The 19,173-nt window shown below is 40.4% G+C and overlaps 1 protein-coding gene across 6 annotated transcripts in view; it reads left to right on the top strand.

The window, feature by feature from the left end:
• CHST10 (carbohydrate sulfotransferase 10) overlaps window positions 1-18,871 on the top strand; it is a 60,049-nt gene extending 41,178 nt beyond the window's left edge. For 4 of the 6 annotated variants that reach the window (XM_056556054.1, XM_056556053.1, XM_056556056.1 and 1 more), the window contains exons 2-6: window positions 4,761-4,896; window positions 7,747-7,838; window positions 11,259-11,490; window positions 12,596-12,701; window positions 18,056-18,871. In XM_056556054.1, coding sequence (XP_056412029.1) covers window positions 4,797-4,896; window positions 7,747-7,838; window positions 11,259-11,490; window positions 12,596-12,701; window positions 18,056-18,596 — 1,071 coding nt within the window. In that variant the 5' untranslated portion in view covers window positions 4,761-4,796 and the 3' untranslated portion in view covers window positions 18,597-18,871. Of the gene's footprint in view, window positions 1-1,572; window positions 1,659-4,760; window positions 4,897-7,746; window positions 7,839-11,258; window positions 11,491-12,595; window positions 12,702-18,055 lie in introns of those variants that run through there. The other 2 variants (XM_056556057.1, XM_056556059.1) reach the window with 2 other exon arrangements.
• Window positions 18,872-19,173: the final 302 nt, after the last annotated feature.

The following is a 19,173-nucleotide window of genomic DNA, read 5'->3' as shown; positions in this document are numbered from 1 at the left end:
ATTGTTATATTGTTTAATAGTATTTCCAGTTAAAGCCTAGAAATAACTAAATCCTAGTAATTCATTAGGCCATGTGTGTGTGATGGGGAACAGGTTCTGGTGGTCATGCTTGAAGCAGGCCCACAGATGTAGTTATGGTAATGAGTGCCCCCAAAGTAACCTCAGTAACTCCCATGGGATCCCTGACACAGGCTCTTAGCAGTAATTAGCTATATTTCTCTCACGAGGGTGGAAGTAAAGAACTGCAGTATTTTCAGTTTTCTCCTACTGTCTCATACTGAATGAAGTTGAAGGTAGTAGCCATATACCTTGACTACATATCCGCTGCTATAAGCTAACATTTGACTAACCACCATCTCTTCTGTTCCCGACAAACTCTGGAACATTTGGCACAGCCATTTATTCTCAACAGAGAGGTGAGGGGTAACCTGCTGCCAGACAGTTCTGCCAGTGGGTTATCTCCCAGAGAACAAAAGGGCCATGCTTTTTTATTTTTTTTATTTCACTTCTTTTCCCCAACATCATCTTTCAGGAGGATGCCATACAGTTTACAGTAATAGCCAGTCCCACCAAAGTCATTGGGTTCAGCCGAATTTTCAGTAAAGAGTATGGGTACTTTGAGGAATAGCATTAACCAAGAGTAGACAACCTAAGGGGATGATCAATGTCTGCAATGAAGTACATACACTCAGGGCCACTTTATTAGGTACACCTTACTAGTACTTGGTTGGACCCCCTTTTCCCTACAGATCTGCCTCAATTCTTTGTGGCATACTTTCTACAAGATGCTAGAAACATTTCTCCAAGATTTTGGTCCATATGGACATGGCGTCACACAGTTGCTGTAGATATGTCAGCTGCACATCTATGATGCATATCTCCCTATCTACCACATCCTAAAGGTGCTCTATTGGGGTCTGGTGCATTATCCTGCTGGTAGTAGTCATCAGAAGATGTGTACCGTGTGGTAATAAAGGGATCAACGTGGTCAGCAACAATACTCAAGTAGGCTGTCATGTTTAAACAATGCTCACTTGGTACTAAGGGGCACAAAGTGTTTCAAGAAAATGTCCCCGACACCATTACAGCACCACCACCAGCCTGGATTGTTGATGGATCCATGCTTTCACGTTGTTTACACGTAATTCTGACCCTACCATCTGAATGTAGCATGTGACATTGAGACTTCTCAGAGCAAGCAATGTTCTTCCAGTCTTCCACTGTTTAATTTTGGTGAGCTTGTGCGAATTGTAGCCTCAGTTTCCTGTTCTTAGCTGACAGAGAAGCGCCTGGTGTTCTGCTGCTGTAGCCCCTCTGCTTCAAGGTTGTACATGTTGTGTAGTTACAGATGGTATTTTGTATACCTTGATTTCATCAAGTTACTGTTTCCTTTCCATCATCTCGAATCAGTCTGACAATTTGTGAATTCTTCTCTGACATCAACAAGGCATTTTGTCCACATAACTACTGCTCACCAGATTTTTTATTTTATTTTATTTTTTATTTTTTTGGGGGCCATTCTCTGTAAACCCTATGGATGCAGCCCAGACCCGTAAAATAACTTAGCGCAGTGTGATGTGTTGGACACCAAAGCCAGGAAGAAGACTGAGGCCAGGGGGACGGCAGAGCGTTGTGTGGCATTGGAGGAGCTGTGGAAGGTAAGTTAAAATTTCTTATTTTAATGGTGGCAGACCGGGCAGAATAGAGAGAATTTTTTTTTTTACCGGAGTTCTCCATTAACTTGGGGACAAAGGATGTACCTTTGCATACTGGCCACCTGCTACTTGGCACACCAGGACATACATGTATGTCCTGAGTCCCATCCCAGCTATGAAGCAAGTGCAGGAGCTGAACACACTTCATAGACCACAGGTCCCGGCCGGGCACATGCTGAAAATGGCACACATCAGTGATTAGCTGATGCCCACCATTAACCCTTCAAATGCAGTGATCACTATTGGGGGAGTACAAACACTCATTGGACCACCCGCTGTACAATCGCTGAAGTCTGATGAGTAAAGATGGCCGCCGGAGCTCCACTCACCTGCTCCTAGCCGTTACCTGCGACTCTTGCCTTTTTATTTTTTATTAATTTTTTGTTTTCTTTTTCTACCTTGATTGTGCTGGATATTCTGCTCAGTCTGTCAGTTTCATAAACTGGAAGGTGCATCTTCTGAAGGGGTGACATCTTCTGAAGTGCTGCAGGGGAGAACTAATGCCCTATCTGTGCTATGCTACTCTGAACATACAGCCTAGAGCAGTTCAGTGTGATGAGCTCTGAACTCTTACTGAACTATACAGTCTCTGAGCTCTGCCCAACACCTGCAAAAGGGAACTGTAGCGCAGTGCTTCCCAACCAGGGTGCATCCAGCTGTTGGAAAACTACAACTCCCAGCCTTTGGCTGTCCAGGCTTGCTGGAAGTTGTAGTTTTGCAACAGCTGGAGGCACCCTGGTTTGAGAAACCCTGCTCTACAGTCTAGCTCAGCTCAAAGGGAAAGCGAGCTGAAATATTCAGCACTATATACTTTATACTCTGCTGAGCTGAGGTCCTACCTGCATTTCCTAACTTTGGTCTCTGCCAGGCTGCTACAGGAGACAATCTGCAAGTAGAACTTCAGGTAGGACCAGAAGGAGGACCCGGAGAGGACCTAATGGCCAAACTTTTTTAGGGGTTCATTTAATACAAAATTTAATAAAGTTACAAAATTAAGAAGTATGTTAGAAAAGTAAAATAAATCGGCTAATCTAAAACATTACATTTTATGGATGGTGACAGGTACCATTTAATGATCCGGTTCGATCAATGGTGTTAATGTAAAAAAATACCAACGTCCAAAACTGATAAAACTACAGATTCATACAGCCTTTATATGGAAAAATAAAGTATAGGACAATTTTAAACATACTACTTTTTGTTAAAAAGGTTGTTTACCGTAATATAAGTGTGTAAAGATGGGTATCGTTTTAATGGTATTGACCCTCACATTTAAAATGAACATGTTATTTTTACTGTAAAGTGCACTGTGTAAAAACAAAACTCCCCAAAATTAGCAAAATTGCATTTTTTCTTTTCGATTTCCCTCCATAAAATTTTTTGGGTTGCATTATGCATTTTATGGTAAAATGAAAAGTGTCATTACAAAGTACATTTGATCATGGAAAAAAACTTCATATGGCTTTTGGACTAAATAATAAGGCTAGGTTCACACTACGGAATTTCCGCCTGCAATTCCGCTTTGAAATTTAGGCAGAAATTCTGCTTGCTAAAACGTATAGTGTAGTGAATGGGTTTCCGTTCACAAATTCACACTTCGGAATTTGTGAACGGAAAATCTGCTTGGAAATTTCCGCCTGAAGAATGGCGTTGCTCATTCTTCAGGTGGAAATACTCGCGGAACACATTGCAGTCTATTGGAGACTGCAGTGTCTGCGCGGTCCTAGCACATGCCCGGAGATTCTGTAGTGTGAACCTAGCCTAAGAGTTAGGTCTCTTAGAAAGTGAGGAGGAAATAATGAAAACTTACAAATTTACTATGTCCTCAAGGCCAAAATGGCCTGTGTCCTTAGGGTTAATGGGGTTATTGGGTTTTATATTACAAAAATAACTATTTTCTTCAGAGTGTCCATTGTTGTGGTTTTGGTTGTTGTTGTTATTACTGTTATTATTACGTGTTTATTTAAAGGGAACATTTGTAGAACATTACAGAAATAAGGAATTGTTTAAACCAATGGCCCTTCTATACGGCAGAACATTGTGCCTGTTACAAGAACCAATTGACTAAATTTAAAGTTGATCCATACTTCATAAACATAGCTATTACATAGACCAACTGTTGGAAGCGATCGATCATGCAACCATTTATTTCCATTATTGCCATCAGCATATTGCCTCCTGTTTACACAATGAGCCGCACACCCGATTGGATGAAATGTCCAGCCTATCAGTGTGCATGTTTCATGGGCAGCACCCGCCTGACTGGCTTCATCTCATATATAGAGAAGAAGGCAGGAGTTGCAGCGTTCACACCAGAGATTGTGGTCTGGGGCTTATTAAAGAAAGGTCAGATGTTGGTGATGCTGTGTTCAGTTTAGTTACAGCTGGCATAGAGATTTATTACCAATTAGCTAGAATGTACAGGAGATAAACCTGAACATCTAATCTGTGTGTGTGTGGGGGGGGGGGGGGGGGGGGATGTTGACTCCTAATAAAAATAACTGTATCCTAATCTAATCATAATGTAATGCCTAGTCTGAATGGACTGGACTGCACATACTGATAGGATTACCATGGCACCAGCACCCAGCTTTCCAAATCCCTAAATGTTATATGGTATTAAATTCCCCCTCCTCTTGCTCCCCCTATGCATGTGCCTGTCCTTACTGCAGTTCTGACATTCAATTGATGAACCAGGTAGCTCAACATGAACAGTTTTATACTACAGGCCTTTCCTTATGGCTCAAAGGAGCATGCCCATGAGGTCCACCCATTTTAGGTTGATATATCACATGCTTTTGGAACGAATTAGCAATTTTACACAGAGCTGCGGTTTCACAAGATAATGGTCATCCCAGAACCGATTCATATTGTATGCTGAGGGTTTACTGTGCCATCATATTTATTTTCTCAAACAGAATTATTTATTTTTTGCATAGTTGAAAAAAATCAGATTCCAGTAACTGTACCTCCTATTTTATTCTAAGCCATGCCTAGCTGCTTTATACAAAGACTGACATTTAGTACCATATCCATATTTTGCAGGACACTGTAGTGGATTTATGGCTGCCACTTGACATCATGCACCATCGTTGGCTGCTGCTTCTTGCATGCTTCTGGGTCCTGTTCATGCTTATGGTTGCAAGCAAACTAATCACCCTCACAATGAGAATCCCTGAGGGTAAGTAGAATCCTTTTTTACTGCACAATATTTTTACACATTTTTTACTTGTAGAATAAAATTACATAGACACAACTATAAAGGGGAATCTGGACTAATAGACACAAGTACACAAAATGGGGAAGATTTATCAAAATCTTTCCAGAGGAAAAGCTGCTGAGTTGCCCATATAAACCAATCAGATTGCTTCTTTCATTTTTAACAATGCCTCTGAAAAATGGAGGAAGCAATCTGATTGGTTGCTATGGGCAACTTTTCCTCTGGACAGGTTTTGATGAATCCCCCCAATATGTGTCAACGCCACAGAACACCTTTATATGGTATAGAACACTTTCAATTATGGTAAAGAGCTATGTTGGTAGTGTATAGTAGAGTAAACAGTTATGTTTTTTACACTATAAATGATCGTTTCAGGATAGATTATAACTTGAGCAGATAAACATTCTAAGACAGTTACCATGGATGGAATGTGTATGTAAGGATTAAATGGGTTGTCCACTGAATGTGCCTAGGTTGCATAGTAATTTAGAAGAAGAGCTGCTTCTTCTAGTCTCTGCTATCGGCACCTGACCCCCCCCCCCCCCCCCCCCCCCCCACTGCATTTCACTTCCTGGAGCTGCAGATATCATGTTTAATCGCTGCAGCCAATCACTCACTGGGGCGGGACACCGCTGTGGTGAGTGATTGACAGAGCTGCAATATGACGTGCCGTCTACAGCGCCACGAATGTGCAGCACTACAGAGACTTGGTGTCAATACCAGAGGATATGAGGGAGCAAGAGAAAAAAGTAGAAGCTGTTTTTGTTTGTACAAAGCTTGGGTACAAAAAATAAATAAATACAATTTTAGTAGATAACACTTTAAAGGTGTTGTCCTGGCAGCATGTTTTTTAAACATATGCTCAAAAAATATATATATTTCCTGCCCCTGCTGTGCAAGCGCTTCCAGATTGGGGCGAGACGTCATAGGTCTGCTCAGTAAGTCACTGGCTGATGTGGTGTCCTGCCTCCTAATTGGCAAAGCGCCCTGTGATGTCATGTCTACAAATATGGAAGTGCCACACAGCAGGGACTAGAGCTCCATCATACCAATGGCGGGAGAAAGGAAGGTAAGTGTGTGGGGGTGCCTGAGCATATGTACAAAAACATGTAGTCTGTATGTGTTGTTATATTTAGTTTTTGGTATTTCTTGTCCTTTGGATATTTTAGTACATTCTTTCTATGATGTCTATAGATTAGATAGCATTTTCAACGGGGCAGTTTCCCTTTTGAAGAGGTTGTCTCGGATTATTAATAGTGGCCAGTAGTGGCTCTGGAACTGTGGGAGAATTTGGGGGAGTAAATGTTATCCTAATTCCAACAGTTGCCAATTTTTTTTTTTTTTTTTAAAGGGGTTCTCCGGTGCTTACACATCTTATCCCCTATCCAAAGGATAGGGGATAAGATGCCTGATCGCGGAGTCCCGCCGCTTGGGACCACCGGGATCATGCACGCGGCACCCCGTTTGTAATCAGTCCCCGGAGCATGTTCGCTCCGGGTCTGATTACCGACAACCACAAGGCCGGCGGCGTGTTAAATCACGCCTCCGCCCCCGTGTGACGTCACGCTCCGCCCCTCAATGCAAGCCTACGGGAGGGGGCGTGACAGCAATCACTCCCCCTCCCGTAGGCTTGCGGGACTCCCACGATCAGGCATCTTATCCCCTACTTTAGTTTAACCCCTTTAACTAAAGTTTTCACAAACTTTAGTTAAAGGGGTATTTCAGTAAAAAAAAAAAAATTTTCATATCAACTGGCTCCAGAGAGTTAAACAGATTTCTAAATTACTTCTATTAAAAAATCTTGGTCCTTCCAGTACTTATCAGCTGCTGAAGTTGAATTTTTATTTTCTGTCTGACAACAGTGCTCTTGGCTGACACCTCTGTCTGTCTCAGGAACTCAGGAACAGAGGTGTCAGCAGAGAGCACTGTTGTCAGACAGAAAAGAACAACTCCACTTCAGCAGCTAAGTACTGGAAGGATTAAGATTTTTTAATAAAGTAATTTACAAATCTGTTAAACTTTCTGGAGCCAGTTGATATGAATTTTTTTTTTACTTGGAATACCCCTTTAATAATCCAAAGGCTGTTGAAAAAGACAAATCAGATACTAACTAGGAAGCTATTGTACAATGAAAGTGGTCCCACAAATGTGCCTGGTGCTACAGGTCAGAGCAGATCAGTCCTATAAAAGTGAATACCAACCACACACAAGTACAGAGCTGTGCTCTGTTTTACAGCTCTGTTGCCTTCTGTTCATTGTGGCTGATGTGTTTTGAGAGCTGTAGGAGCCACTACTCCTTCACTAAATGTGCCAGCAGTCAGACCTCCATTGATCTGATATCGGTGGCCAATCCTAAGGATAGGCAATAAACTTTTGGAATCCCGTAGAACCCCTTTATCTATTTTGGATTGCCCTACGTCATGCTAAGGTGGTTAAAGTGTAGGATTAGATTGCCAAGCCTCTATCAAGTGCACAAAAGAAATTGCCTTTCCCTTAATATCCATTTTCACACACATTCTGACAAACATAGACTATATCAAGCTCAATGTACTTTGCAGTTTATTTAGTGATAACATTTACTGTCATTTACTGCTTGTGTCCATACTTTGGGGGAAATTTATGAAAACCTGTCCGGAGGAAAAGTTGCGTGGTTGCCCATAGCAACCAATCAGGTCGCTTCTTTCATTTTTTTAAAAAAAGGCCTCTGAGAAATGAAAGAAGGGATCTTGACAGGTTTTCATAAATTCATTTTTTTACCATTTGCCTTGGTAATCTGTGTCTTTTTTTTGTCTTTACTCGTGTAATTACAAGGGTATGGAATGAGGCAGGGATCCTTGACCATTTTACCTGAACTGGAGAAAATGACAGTGACTGAAGCAAGAAAGTTCCAGATTGAAAGTCAGGTATGTTCAGGCCAATAAAAAAAGGTATTTTTTATGTTTATTTTCATTAGCCTTCAAAAAATTCAGTAGACCTGGTTTGGCTAGGGATGTCATCTTAAAAGATCATGGCTCTTGTTATGTGCAGGTAATCCTTGCGGCAATATGAGTTATGGCTATTGCACACAGGAAACCTTGAACAAGGTTAAAATCCCCAGCACTTCAAGCAAGATATTCCATAAAACACACAATTTTATTTCAACTTGCAAGCGACTGCAACGCCCTCATGAGCAGTGAGGGGGTGAGCAGAATAGCCTTGTTTTTCCTCTCTTATACAGAAAAATTAGCTCTCATACACCCCCGTATATGAAAAAATAAAGTAATTGGGGCAATTTTAGGCATTCTGATTTTGTTAAAGGAAATCTGTCACTACTTGCCCTACTACCTGCACTAAGCAGCAGTACTGGCTGGAAGTGCGGGTGACACTGATTAAAATGATGCTTACTGTGCCCAGATCTGTCCCTGCATTCTGGCGATATCCTTATTTTTCGGAATATTTAAATGAGCAACTTGGTGCGCGAGTAGAGTTATGATCGCGGCCTCGCACACTGTGACATCAGCGATGTTCGTTCAGAGCCCAGCTTATTAATATGCATTATTGTCTTAGTGCCTACTGCTGAAAGCAAAACTACTACCTCCAGCATATCCTTTTAATAGCATTGAACTACAAAATAAAGATAACAAGTCATTTTTAAAAACATTTTACCAAAAACTGTACTGCCAAAAAAAAAAAAAATTTGCTAAATTGCATTTTTTTTTAATGTATTTTAGCTCTTAAATGGGGTACTCCGCTGCTCAGTGTTTGGAACAAACTATTGTCAACTCTGGAGCCGGTGCCAGGAGCTCAGCACTGAGCAGTGCAGTACCCCTTTAAAGGCCATCTGTGGCTGAAAACAAGTCTTTTAGGGGATAAGTGTTTGATCGCGGGGGGGTCCGAACGCTGAGCCCGTGCAGGAGACGTGCCGACCGCAGCATGACGCCACGGCCAACACGCCTCCTCCATGTAGTTCTATGGCCGCGTTTGTGCCTCCTCTCCCATAGAACTGTATGGGGAGGGGGCATAACTGTCGACCTCTCTAGGTTGACACTACTTGCATTAGTGCTCTCACTGAGCTCTAATGCGGGGGCCCCGTTCAGGAGATCGGGGGTCCCATCGGTGGATAGGGGATAAGGGTAATAACGCTCCAGTTGTCCTGTAAAAGACCAAAGGATAAAAACAAAACCGCAAAAAATTTTTAATTGGCTGTGTCCTCAATGCCAAAAAAGGGCTGTGTCCTTAAGGGCTTAAAAGGCAAGGAAGAAAATACAAAAACGCTAAAATTAAAATGAACCTGGTCCTGAGGGGGGTTAATGTCAGTTTGTTATTTGTTCTAGTGTCTTCACTTTAAATATTGGCCCCCACCTTTCTTTGGTTGACAGCCTGAGGATGAGTCTTCATGGGATATAATTACTACTGATTTTACCTTTGCAGATAAAGTCTACAATGGACTACAGTACCAGACATGTGGATGATCTGCAGCAAAAGTTGCATGCAACATAAGTGGATTTTTTGTGTAGATTGATTCATAGCAGAAAAAACCTTCCAGTACTTTTGGACTTTTTTTTTTTTTTTTTTTTTTTTTTTATAGCCTTGTTCAAATACAGACTATAAAAACTGTGTGGGAAAATACCCTAAGACCAAAGCTCATTCACATATTGCTACATATGGCTGTTACTATTTGAAGCATTAGTACTGCGAACATGTGGATTAAATAAGAGGTCACTGCTGTAGCAAATCTGCAGAGGATCAGCAATATGTTTTGTCTGCTACATGGTTGGCTTTTTTCCCCCTTGAATAAGATCAGACTTAATCTTATATCTTCTGACAGATGGTTCGCCTCTGCTGCTTAGACAGGACTGCAAACCTTTTCAAACATAAAAAGAAAATTTAGTTTTTGTGTGCATGCATCTTGTTACGTTAATGGGTAGGAAAATACGCAGCAGCAAAAAACGTAGAGAAATACGGCACGTGTGACTGTACCCTAAAGGGGTTTTCCAGACAAATATGATCGGCCTGTCGTCACGATAGGCCATTGACCTCTGATACCTGGCACCCTCACTGATCAGCTGTTCGGCATTTCTGCAGTGCCCACTCCACACAGTGAACTGGACTGGAAGTAGTTGGCTTCATTTCCTGTGTAGTGGCCCAGCCTTGTTACCGCAGCTCAGCTCCCCCACCTGTTTATAAACTACAGAAATCTGAACAGACAATGTGCCAGATAGTAGCGTTTCTGTAATGCTCTTATTAAAAAAGCACTCTAGATCTTTTGCCCATATAAGGCAAACTTACACCAGTATTCCTGCAGTCTAATTTATTTCATCCCAGCTCATTTGCATACATACATACATATTGAACCCTAAGCTGAGTCATGTTATCTCCTGTCTGATATCCAATAAATTACATAGACAGTATTTCAGTCTCTCTTGTGCAGCTGACCTCCAATTAACTACATGATCACCTAATAGATCCCTCCTGGCAGCTCTGACCCATCACCTTCTGCCCATCTCTATGTTCCTCCATGCTCAGAGTGCTCCAGAAAAGATAATTTCTCCCCTATCTAAGAAACAAGGAGTGCAGTAATATAGTAGGTAAGTCCATTCAATGATTAGCTATATAGAGTTGTACAACTCCCCTAACTGACTCTGCTTGTCTCTAGTGTGTCCTATAAGATAGGGACTGACCTTGCTCTCGTGCTTTTAAGAGCTAAATATCACAAGCTGATACTGTATTTCATATTATACTCTAAGGTCAGTGGCAGAATGTATATTTTTCATAATTTGCTGCACTTAAGACACAGAGCTGATGCAATATTGTTACTTTACCCTCTCTTTCTCTGCAAAGCCAGAGGCATCTTGAGAAATGTAGCCTGCATTAGGAAAGCCATATTGGAGGAGAAATAAGAATAGAGATGACAGACAACCCATGCATGCCACATCAACTAAAATGGGTATAATTAAGGCATACACACAAACATCTACATTCTTCTCTAATGATAGCCTATATTTCAGTATAGCAAAAGTTAAATTCTGAAGTACTGCATTGAGAAAACGACTGCCCCATCCTCTATCAGTGTCTTTACACTAAAGTTATATTTTCAATTTCTTCCTAAATTAACTATTACTTTCCTTCTCATTTTTGCCATCTGAGCTGTTTGTCTATGTTCAGATTTCAGTGTTCTTTTCTTCAGATACTTCTAGCATTTATAATCATCCACTTCAGAGCCCTGTATATATACATCCTGTAATGGTAATATCTAGAAATGCCCCAAAATGCTCATTTATTTTAGGTGGAAATATCCTTAAAACTTTAATAATGTTTTTGAGATTTGTAATCATTCGTTTCAGCCTACAGCGGACACATTGAAAAATATTACTCACATTGATCTCATCCACAAGCAGCGACTGGAGCTACTCAGAAGTGTATGCAGGAATGGATCATTTGGGAACCTCTCACATTCCACCATTTCCAAGTTTGTGTTGGATCGAATCTTTGTCTCTGACAAGCACAAGATCTTATTTTGTCAGACCCCGAAAGTTGGAAATACCCAGTGGAAAAAAGTTCTCATTGTTTTAAATGGTAATTTAAAGTTCTTTATTTTTTTCTTTTCTTTTAATTCTCTTTGGAACACACCTGTCAAGTTCTGAGGCCGGTGTGTACTCAGTTCTTTTAAAATGGTATAAATTGTGTAATTGGTATGTTGGTAGCTACGACTACTTACAGGGTGGAAAGCATTGCTGAAACCTTGGGGACATCTGTCAAAACTACTGTAAGGAATTTTGGAGCAGTTGCCTATAGCACTCAGTTAGATTGTGGTTTTCTTTTACTTAAAAGCATGACAAAAATGAGATCTGCATTTGAATTCCCATTTATGTTGGATTGGTTAGTATTTTTTAGCTAAAACTGAGAGTGCGTGCAAAACACAGAGAAAGGTTTAAAACTTTCCATTATGGTTTTTCTGTGTCTTTTCCACTTCTGACCAAAATGAGATCCAAAATGAGCATTAAATACTGACCAAAATACTGTAAGCCAACCCAGCCTGATTTCTTGCGTTTGTTCTAAATCTGCTCCAATATTTTATAGGACCAGCAAACAATTGGTATTTCAATATTTTATGGACAAACACACTTCAACCGGATTCGAGCTCCATTCAGTGGAGCTTTGTACACTGAGAAATGACATTTTTTTTTTTGCTATGCTCAATTCCTACAAAATACTCAAGACATACACCTGACAGACCCCATTTAAAGTCAGTGAAACTTGTTGGGACCAGTTGGTGTCCATTGTACAATTCATCTTCCAGCTTCATTGTTTGTCTCTAAAACCGGCTCTACAACAGAGCTCCAACGTAGGTGTGAACTTAACCTTAGTATGCATTGCTACATCAGACGAGAGGAGGAAAGAAATGGGCCAGTCGTTCATTATCTCATACTGAGCATAGACCACTAGTCTAGGCAGATAACTTTACAGTATGTGTACAGGGCCAATGCACAAGCTCCCTGAGTCTTTAGTGTAAACATCATACAGAAATTTCTATAATTATAATCTATACAGCTTTATGATGAAATAGTAACATTTGCTTTTAAACCTAACCATGTGCCTGACATTGCAAACAAAAATAATAAACAATACTACTTGTAGTAATTGTGGGTCAATGTTTTTTTAATTGTACATTGTTTTTAAGGGGCATTTTCATCAATTGAGGATATACCAGAAAATGTGGTTCATGACCATGACAAGAACGGTCTTCCTAGGCTGTCTTCCTACAGCGTTCCAGATGTGCAGGAAAGGTATGGCTACAGCACCGGCAACAACCATTTTAAGGAGTTGCATAAACCACGATTCCCTTTAATATCCTTCACAGAATGATTTATGCACATATTCAAAAAAAAAAATTCTGATGTTGCTTTGTAAATCACCAAACCTAGCACTATTCTTCTTCTCACAATTCTTCCATTTGTTTTTAAGTTTGTTTGGCCAAGTGTTCATGTATTTTGAATGAAGAGATGCTGTAAGCTGCCATCAGATTCCTATGGCACCAATCACATTAAATTGGCATCTGGTCCCACCATAATCAGCAGTTTGAGCTGACAAATTTGTAATGTGTTTCGCTAACTTTGTTTGGATAAACAATATTTACATTTGTCCTAATAACAAAGATTGGCTCTTCCGGATTTCCGTCCAGCTCCTGCCTTTTTGCAGCGTCTGGAGGTGGTTGGAAAAGCCGAAAGCGGCTGCAGCAGGAAAGTTATTCAAGTTGTGTAACTCCTATTGACTTAAATTGGAGTTTTGCAAACTACATAGCCTTGTGAGCTTTGTTTACGTAACTTTTCTTTAACCCCTTTAAGGGGTACTCCCTCCGGTGGAAAACTTTTTTTTTTTTTAAATGAACTGGTGCCAGAAAGTTAAACAGATTTGTAAATTACTTCTATTTAAAAAATCTTAATCCTTTCAGTACCTATTAGCAGCTGTATGCTATTATGCTTCTATTCTTTTTGAATTTCTTTTTTGTCTTGTCCACAGTGCTCTCTGCTGACACCTCTGTACGTGTCAGGAACTGTCCAGCATAGGTTTGCAATGGGGATTTTCTCCTACTCTGGACAGTTCCTGATATGGGCATTAGGTGTCAGCAGAGAGCACTGTGGACAAGACAAAAAAAGAAATTAAAAAAGAAAAGCATTTCCTCTGTAGCATAGAGCTGCTAATAAGAACTGGAAGGGTAAAGATTTTTTAATAGAAGTAACTAACAAATCTGTTTAACTTTCTGGCACCAGTTGATTTAAAAAAAAAAAGGTCTTTCACCGGAGTACTCCTTTAACCTGTTAAGGACCCAGGGCGTACCTGTACGTCCTGATTCCGCTCCCGTTCTATAACGCGGGGCCATAGGTCGGGCCCGGCCTTTAACAACGGCCGGGACCCGTGGCTAATAGCGCGCGGCATTGATCGCGGTGCCGCCCGCTTTTAACCCTTTAGACGCGGCGTTCAAAGTTGAACGCCACGTCTAAAGTGAAACTAAATCACTGCCAGTTAGCTCAGGGAGCTGTTCAGGATTGCCGCGGCGAAATCGCGGCATCCCGAACAGCTTACAAGACAGCCAGAGGATCCCTACCTGCCTCCATGCTGTCCGATCGCCGATTGACTGCTCAGTGCCTGAGATCCAGGCATGAGCAGTCAAGCGGCAGAATCATCGATCAGTGGTTTCTTATGAGAAACCAGTGATCAATGTAAAAGATCAGTGTGTGCAGTGTTATAGGTCCCTATGGGAGCTATAACACTGCAACAAAAGTGACTAAAGATCATTTAACCCCTTCCCTAATAAGTTTGAATCACCCCCCTTTTCCCATTTAAAATAAAAAAAAGTGTAAATAAAAATAAACGTGATATCGCTGCGTGCGGAAATGTCCGAATTATAAAAATATATCGTTAATTAAACCGCACGGTCAATGGCGTACGCGCATAAAAATTCCAAAATAGTGCATTTTTGATCACTTTTTATATCATGAAAAAATAAGTCCTATCAATGCAAAAATGGTACTGCTATAAACTTCAGATCACGGCGAAAAAAATTAGCCCTCGTACCGCCTCATACGCGAAAAAATAAAAAAAGTTATAGGGGTCAGAAGATGACAATTTTAAACGTATACATTTTCCTGCATGCTGTTATGATTTTTTCCAGAAGTACGACAAAATCAAACCTATATAAGTAGGGTATCATTTTAACCGTATGGATCTACAGAATAAAGAGAAGGTGTCATTTTTTCCTAAAAATGTACTGTGTAGAAACAGAAGCCCCCAAAATTAACAAAATGTGTTTGTTTGTTTTTTTTTTTCAATTTTGTCTCACAAGGAATTTTTTTTTCCGTTTCGCCGTAGATTTTTGGGTAAAATGACTGAAATCATTACAAAGTAGAATTGGTGGCGCAAAAATAAGCCATCATATGGATTTTTAGGTGCAAAATTGAAAGTGTTATGATTTTTTTAAAGGTAAGGAGGAAAAAACGAAAATGCAAAAATGGAAAATGGAATGGATATCTTAAGGGGTTAAGGACTCAGGGTTTTTCCATTTTTGCACTTTCATTTTTTCCTCCACAGCTTTTAAAAATTATAACACTTTCAGTTTTCCACCTACAGATCCATATGAGGGCTTGTTTTATGAGCTACCAATTTTACTTTGTAATGACATCAGTAATTTTACCCCAAAAAATCTAGGGCAGAAAAAAAAATTTGTGATACAAAATTGTGGGACAAAATGGGCTTCCGTTTCTACGCAGTACACTTTTTGGTAAAAAATGACACCTTATGTTCATTCTGTAGGTCCATACGATTAAAATGATACCCAACTTATATAGGTTTTATTTTATAACTTTTTGCACGGAAATTAGTGCGTTGAAAAATTTCCTCTTCTGACCCCTATAACTTTCATATTTTTCTGCATACGGGGTGGTATGAGGGCTCATTTTTTGCGGCTTGGTCTGAAGATTTTATCAGTACCATTTTTGATTGGACTTTTTGATCTCTTTTTATAAATTTTTTTTTTTTTTTTTTTTTAATGAGATCAAAAAGTCCCATTTACTTTGTAGTTTTTTTTTTTTTTTTTACACATTTATAGCCCACATAGGGGACTATAACATGCAATCTTTTGATTGCAGTCATTAATCAATGCTATGCCAAAGCATAGCATTGATCAGTGTTATCAGTGTTCTGCTGCTCCAGCCTGGATCTCAGGCATGGAGCAATAGATCAGTGATCGGACACCGAGGGGGAGGGTAGGGACCCTCCTCGCGTCATCTCAGCTTATCGTGACACTGCAGTTTTACCGCGGTGATCCCGATCAGCCCGACTGAGCTGCCGGGAAGCATTTTCTTTCATTTTAGATGCGGTGATCAAGTTTGACTTTGCGTTTAAGGGGTTAATACTGGACATCACATCACTGTACCCTTGTGTATCTATGTGTTGGCTTATGGAAGCTTAAAGGAAATCTGTCATCAGAATCACCCGCACTAAACCTGTTAAACAGGCTTGTAGTGCGGGTGATCCTGATTAAAACGCTCCTTACCTGGTTAAAAATGGTTCAGCGCTTCTTCAGATATCTATATTTTTTAGTTTTGTTATTCCCTGGCTTGGGACTCAGTGGGAGGTGTTATCATCTGGAACTCGGCCACACGTCATTCTAGCTGGGCAGAGCGGCCGCCCGGCTCATGAATATTCATGACCTTATCCTTATACACGGCCCTCCCACCAGACCTTGAAAAAGGAGTTAGACTACGAGGATAAGGTCATGAATATTCATGAGTCGGGCGGCAGCTCCGCCCAGCTAGAATGACGTGTGGCCGAGTCCCAGATGATAACACCTCCCACTGAGTCCCAAGCCAGGGAATAACAGAAAACTAAAAATATAGATATCTTAAGAAGCGCTGAACCATTTTAAACCAGGTAAGAAGCGTTTTAATCAGGATCACCCGCACTACAAGCCTGTGTAACAGGTTTAGTGCAGGTGATTCTGATGACAGATTTCCTTTAATAAAGGACCAAGTGATTTTATCCAACCTATTGCGCTGGACTCCACTTTCTCTTCTACATTGTCTACAGAGTGGGTCTGCTCCTGTCCGTGTCTCACCTGGGTGTCTATTGGGGTGAGCTGGAGTGCATACTCTCTTCATTAGTCATGAAAGTAAAGTAAAAACTTTTGTAAGTAATATACATTTCATGAGGCGCTCCATACCCCACTTTCCCTGTTATGTCATGTGTCTGTACTGTTTATTTCTTCCCAACTTTTATTAATGTACACTGCATTGCTATGACAGACGTGAGGTTGGAGGAAATGGGCCAATCCTTTATCCTCTTATAACAAGCATGCACCATTTGTCTAGGAAGACACATGCCCTGTATGAAGAGTCCTTGGGATATGAGAGTACTCGCATTTCTGTTCTTGAGTTACAGCTTCCTTACATTTGAGTATTTACATATCTCCTGTGCTAACATGCCACTCCATCCTGCCTGACTGTTATCTTCCCTAGAATATCTATGAAATGCATATGCGAGTACTCACATATCTAGGGAAGCTGTCAGTTAGGAATGAAAGCAGTGCTTGAGTACACTTGATATGCAGCTAGTCCTATATCTAGGAATGCTGTCAGTCAGGCATGATAGTAGTGCATGAGTACAACAAATATGAGAGTGCGAATGCTCGGTATGTTGATGGAAGACCAGCCCATTTCTTCCCACTCCACAATGCATTCTGGATGCAGTGTACAAAATGTCAGCAAAGGTTGGGAAGCAATAAAAAGTATAGTCACCTGACCTATTAGGGGTACAGAGCACCTTCTAAGTGCTCTGTGATCCTATAAAACACTCAGACTTAGTGGTCCCTATAAAAGAGCCATTCATATCTTACCCCTCTTTTTATGTTTCTACATAAAATTGGTGTCTGCACCAACACTTTTTCATCCAACAGCTTTTTTTTTTACCTGACTCTATTATAAACATGTATGCTTGGCCTAGCATGCATGTTTATTTCAATGGAGAGAGGCATATAGGTTCCTCCCACTTCAACACAGGATGAGGCTGGACAGTGATTTTGACCATGAAAGGGGTCATGCAACATAAAATGTCACACTGTGTGGATTGCGCTGCAGCACAGCAAATGTAAGTAAGCGGGGTCACAAGAGGCTTCGATTTCTTGTGACTGTAAGGGTCGCTGTTTCTGACTCCATTTTCTGCGGTACAGCGTGATCCCGCACAGTGTAGCCCTAACCTCAGGGATACCAAAATCAAACATTCCCTATCGTGTATGTGTAATGAGAATCATGTTGCCCTCTTCTGGTAGCATCTGGTTAAACTAGTACAGTGATGTCGTCTGAACAATACAAGCTGTACAGTACGCCAATTTTTCTTAGTGCCATTCTGAACTGTGATGTCTTCGAAAAATGTAACATACGTGACTATTCCCATCTCAGCTCTGGGTGTGTGATTGAATGATCCTCTACTTTATACTATGTCAGGCCGCTCAGTCTTTATAGGAGGAAGACTAAACAATGTCGCCTGCTACTACATTGCAAGTAATAGCAATTCCTATAGAATGCACATTTTTACTTGTATTTGACCACTTAATAAACTTTTTTTGTTTTATTCTAATTGTTTTTAGGCTGAATTCATATTTCAAGTTTCTTATTGTCCGAGATCCCTTTGAGAGACTCATATCTGCATATAAAGATAAGTTTCTACACAATCCCCGTTTTGAACCATGGTACAAGCACAACATTGCTCCAGTTATCATCCGCAAGTACAGAAAAGATCGCACAGAAACCCGAGGAGGTCTGCAGTTTCAAGACTTTGTACGATACCTGGGGGATCCAAACCACAAGTTTCTAGATCTTCAGTTTGGGGACCATATAATCCACTGGGTAACTTATGTGGAACTTTGTGCCCCTTGTGAAATAAATTACAATGTCATTGGGCATCATGAGACTCTGGAGGAGGATGCTCCATACATCCTAAAGGAGGCAGGGATAGATACACTAGTTTCTTATCCTGCAATACCACCAGGAATCACAAAATACAACCAGTCAAAAGTGGAATATTATTTTTCCAAAGTATCCAAGAGGGACATCAAACGTCTTTATGACAGATTTGATGGAGACTTCAAGCTTTTTGGTTATAAAGAGCCAACATTTTTATTTCATTAATATGGTGCTGTATACAGTTGTGTACATGATCCCCAGTGCACTATATCTGCAGTGAAGACACTACTGAAGCTTTTTTTTGTCTGGCCATACCTTATTTGCACTTAACCCACTTACACTGTATCTAATGCACTGCTGTATTCAATTTTTTTGTGGTGGGTATTGGCCTTTAATCACTTGCTTTGGAACAAGTGGTGGGTGGGGTTGGAAATCCAATGTGAATAACAACATTTTTGTTTACAGTTTTAAAGTATTAGCAATATACACTGTAGAACATTGCAGAGCTGCCTCAATGGTTCGAAATGTTGCAATATCTAGTATTTTGTTGCATATTTTTGTTCTATTTACTGATTATTTTTTATTCCAGTGTTATGTGCCATTCTGAATGAACCTCTAATATAAGGAAATAGGATGCACTTTAATGTTACTTTCCAAATGTTTATATGATTTCCTCGATGACGACGGAACTACAAAGAGCCTAGTAATATTAGGTGATATGTAACCTCTAGCATGAACATGAAGGTTTTAAACTTGTGTGTCTATTACAAAAAACAACTTCTCTAGTAGTTGTGTGTTAAAT

Source organism: Hyla sarda, chromosome 2 (assembly GCF_029499605.1).
Source record: "Hyla sarda isolate aHylSar1 chromosome 2, aHylSar1.hap1, whole genome shotgun sequence".
Classification (NCBI taxonomy): Eukaryota; Metazoa; Chordata; class Amphibia; order Anura; family Hylidae; genus Hyla; species Hyla sarda.
This window is presented reverse-complemented; position numbering and strand designations above follow the sequence as displayed.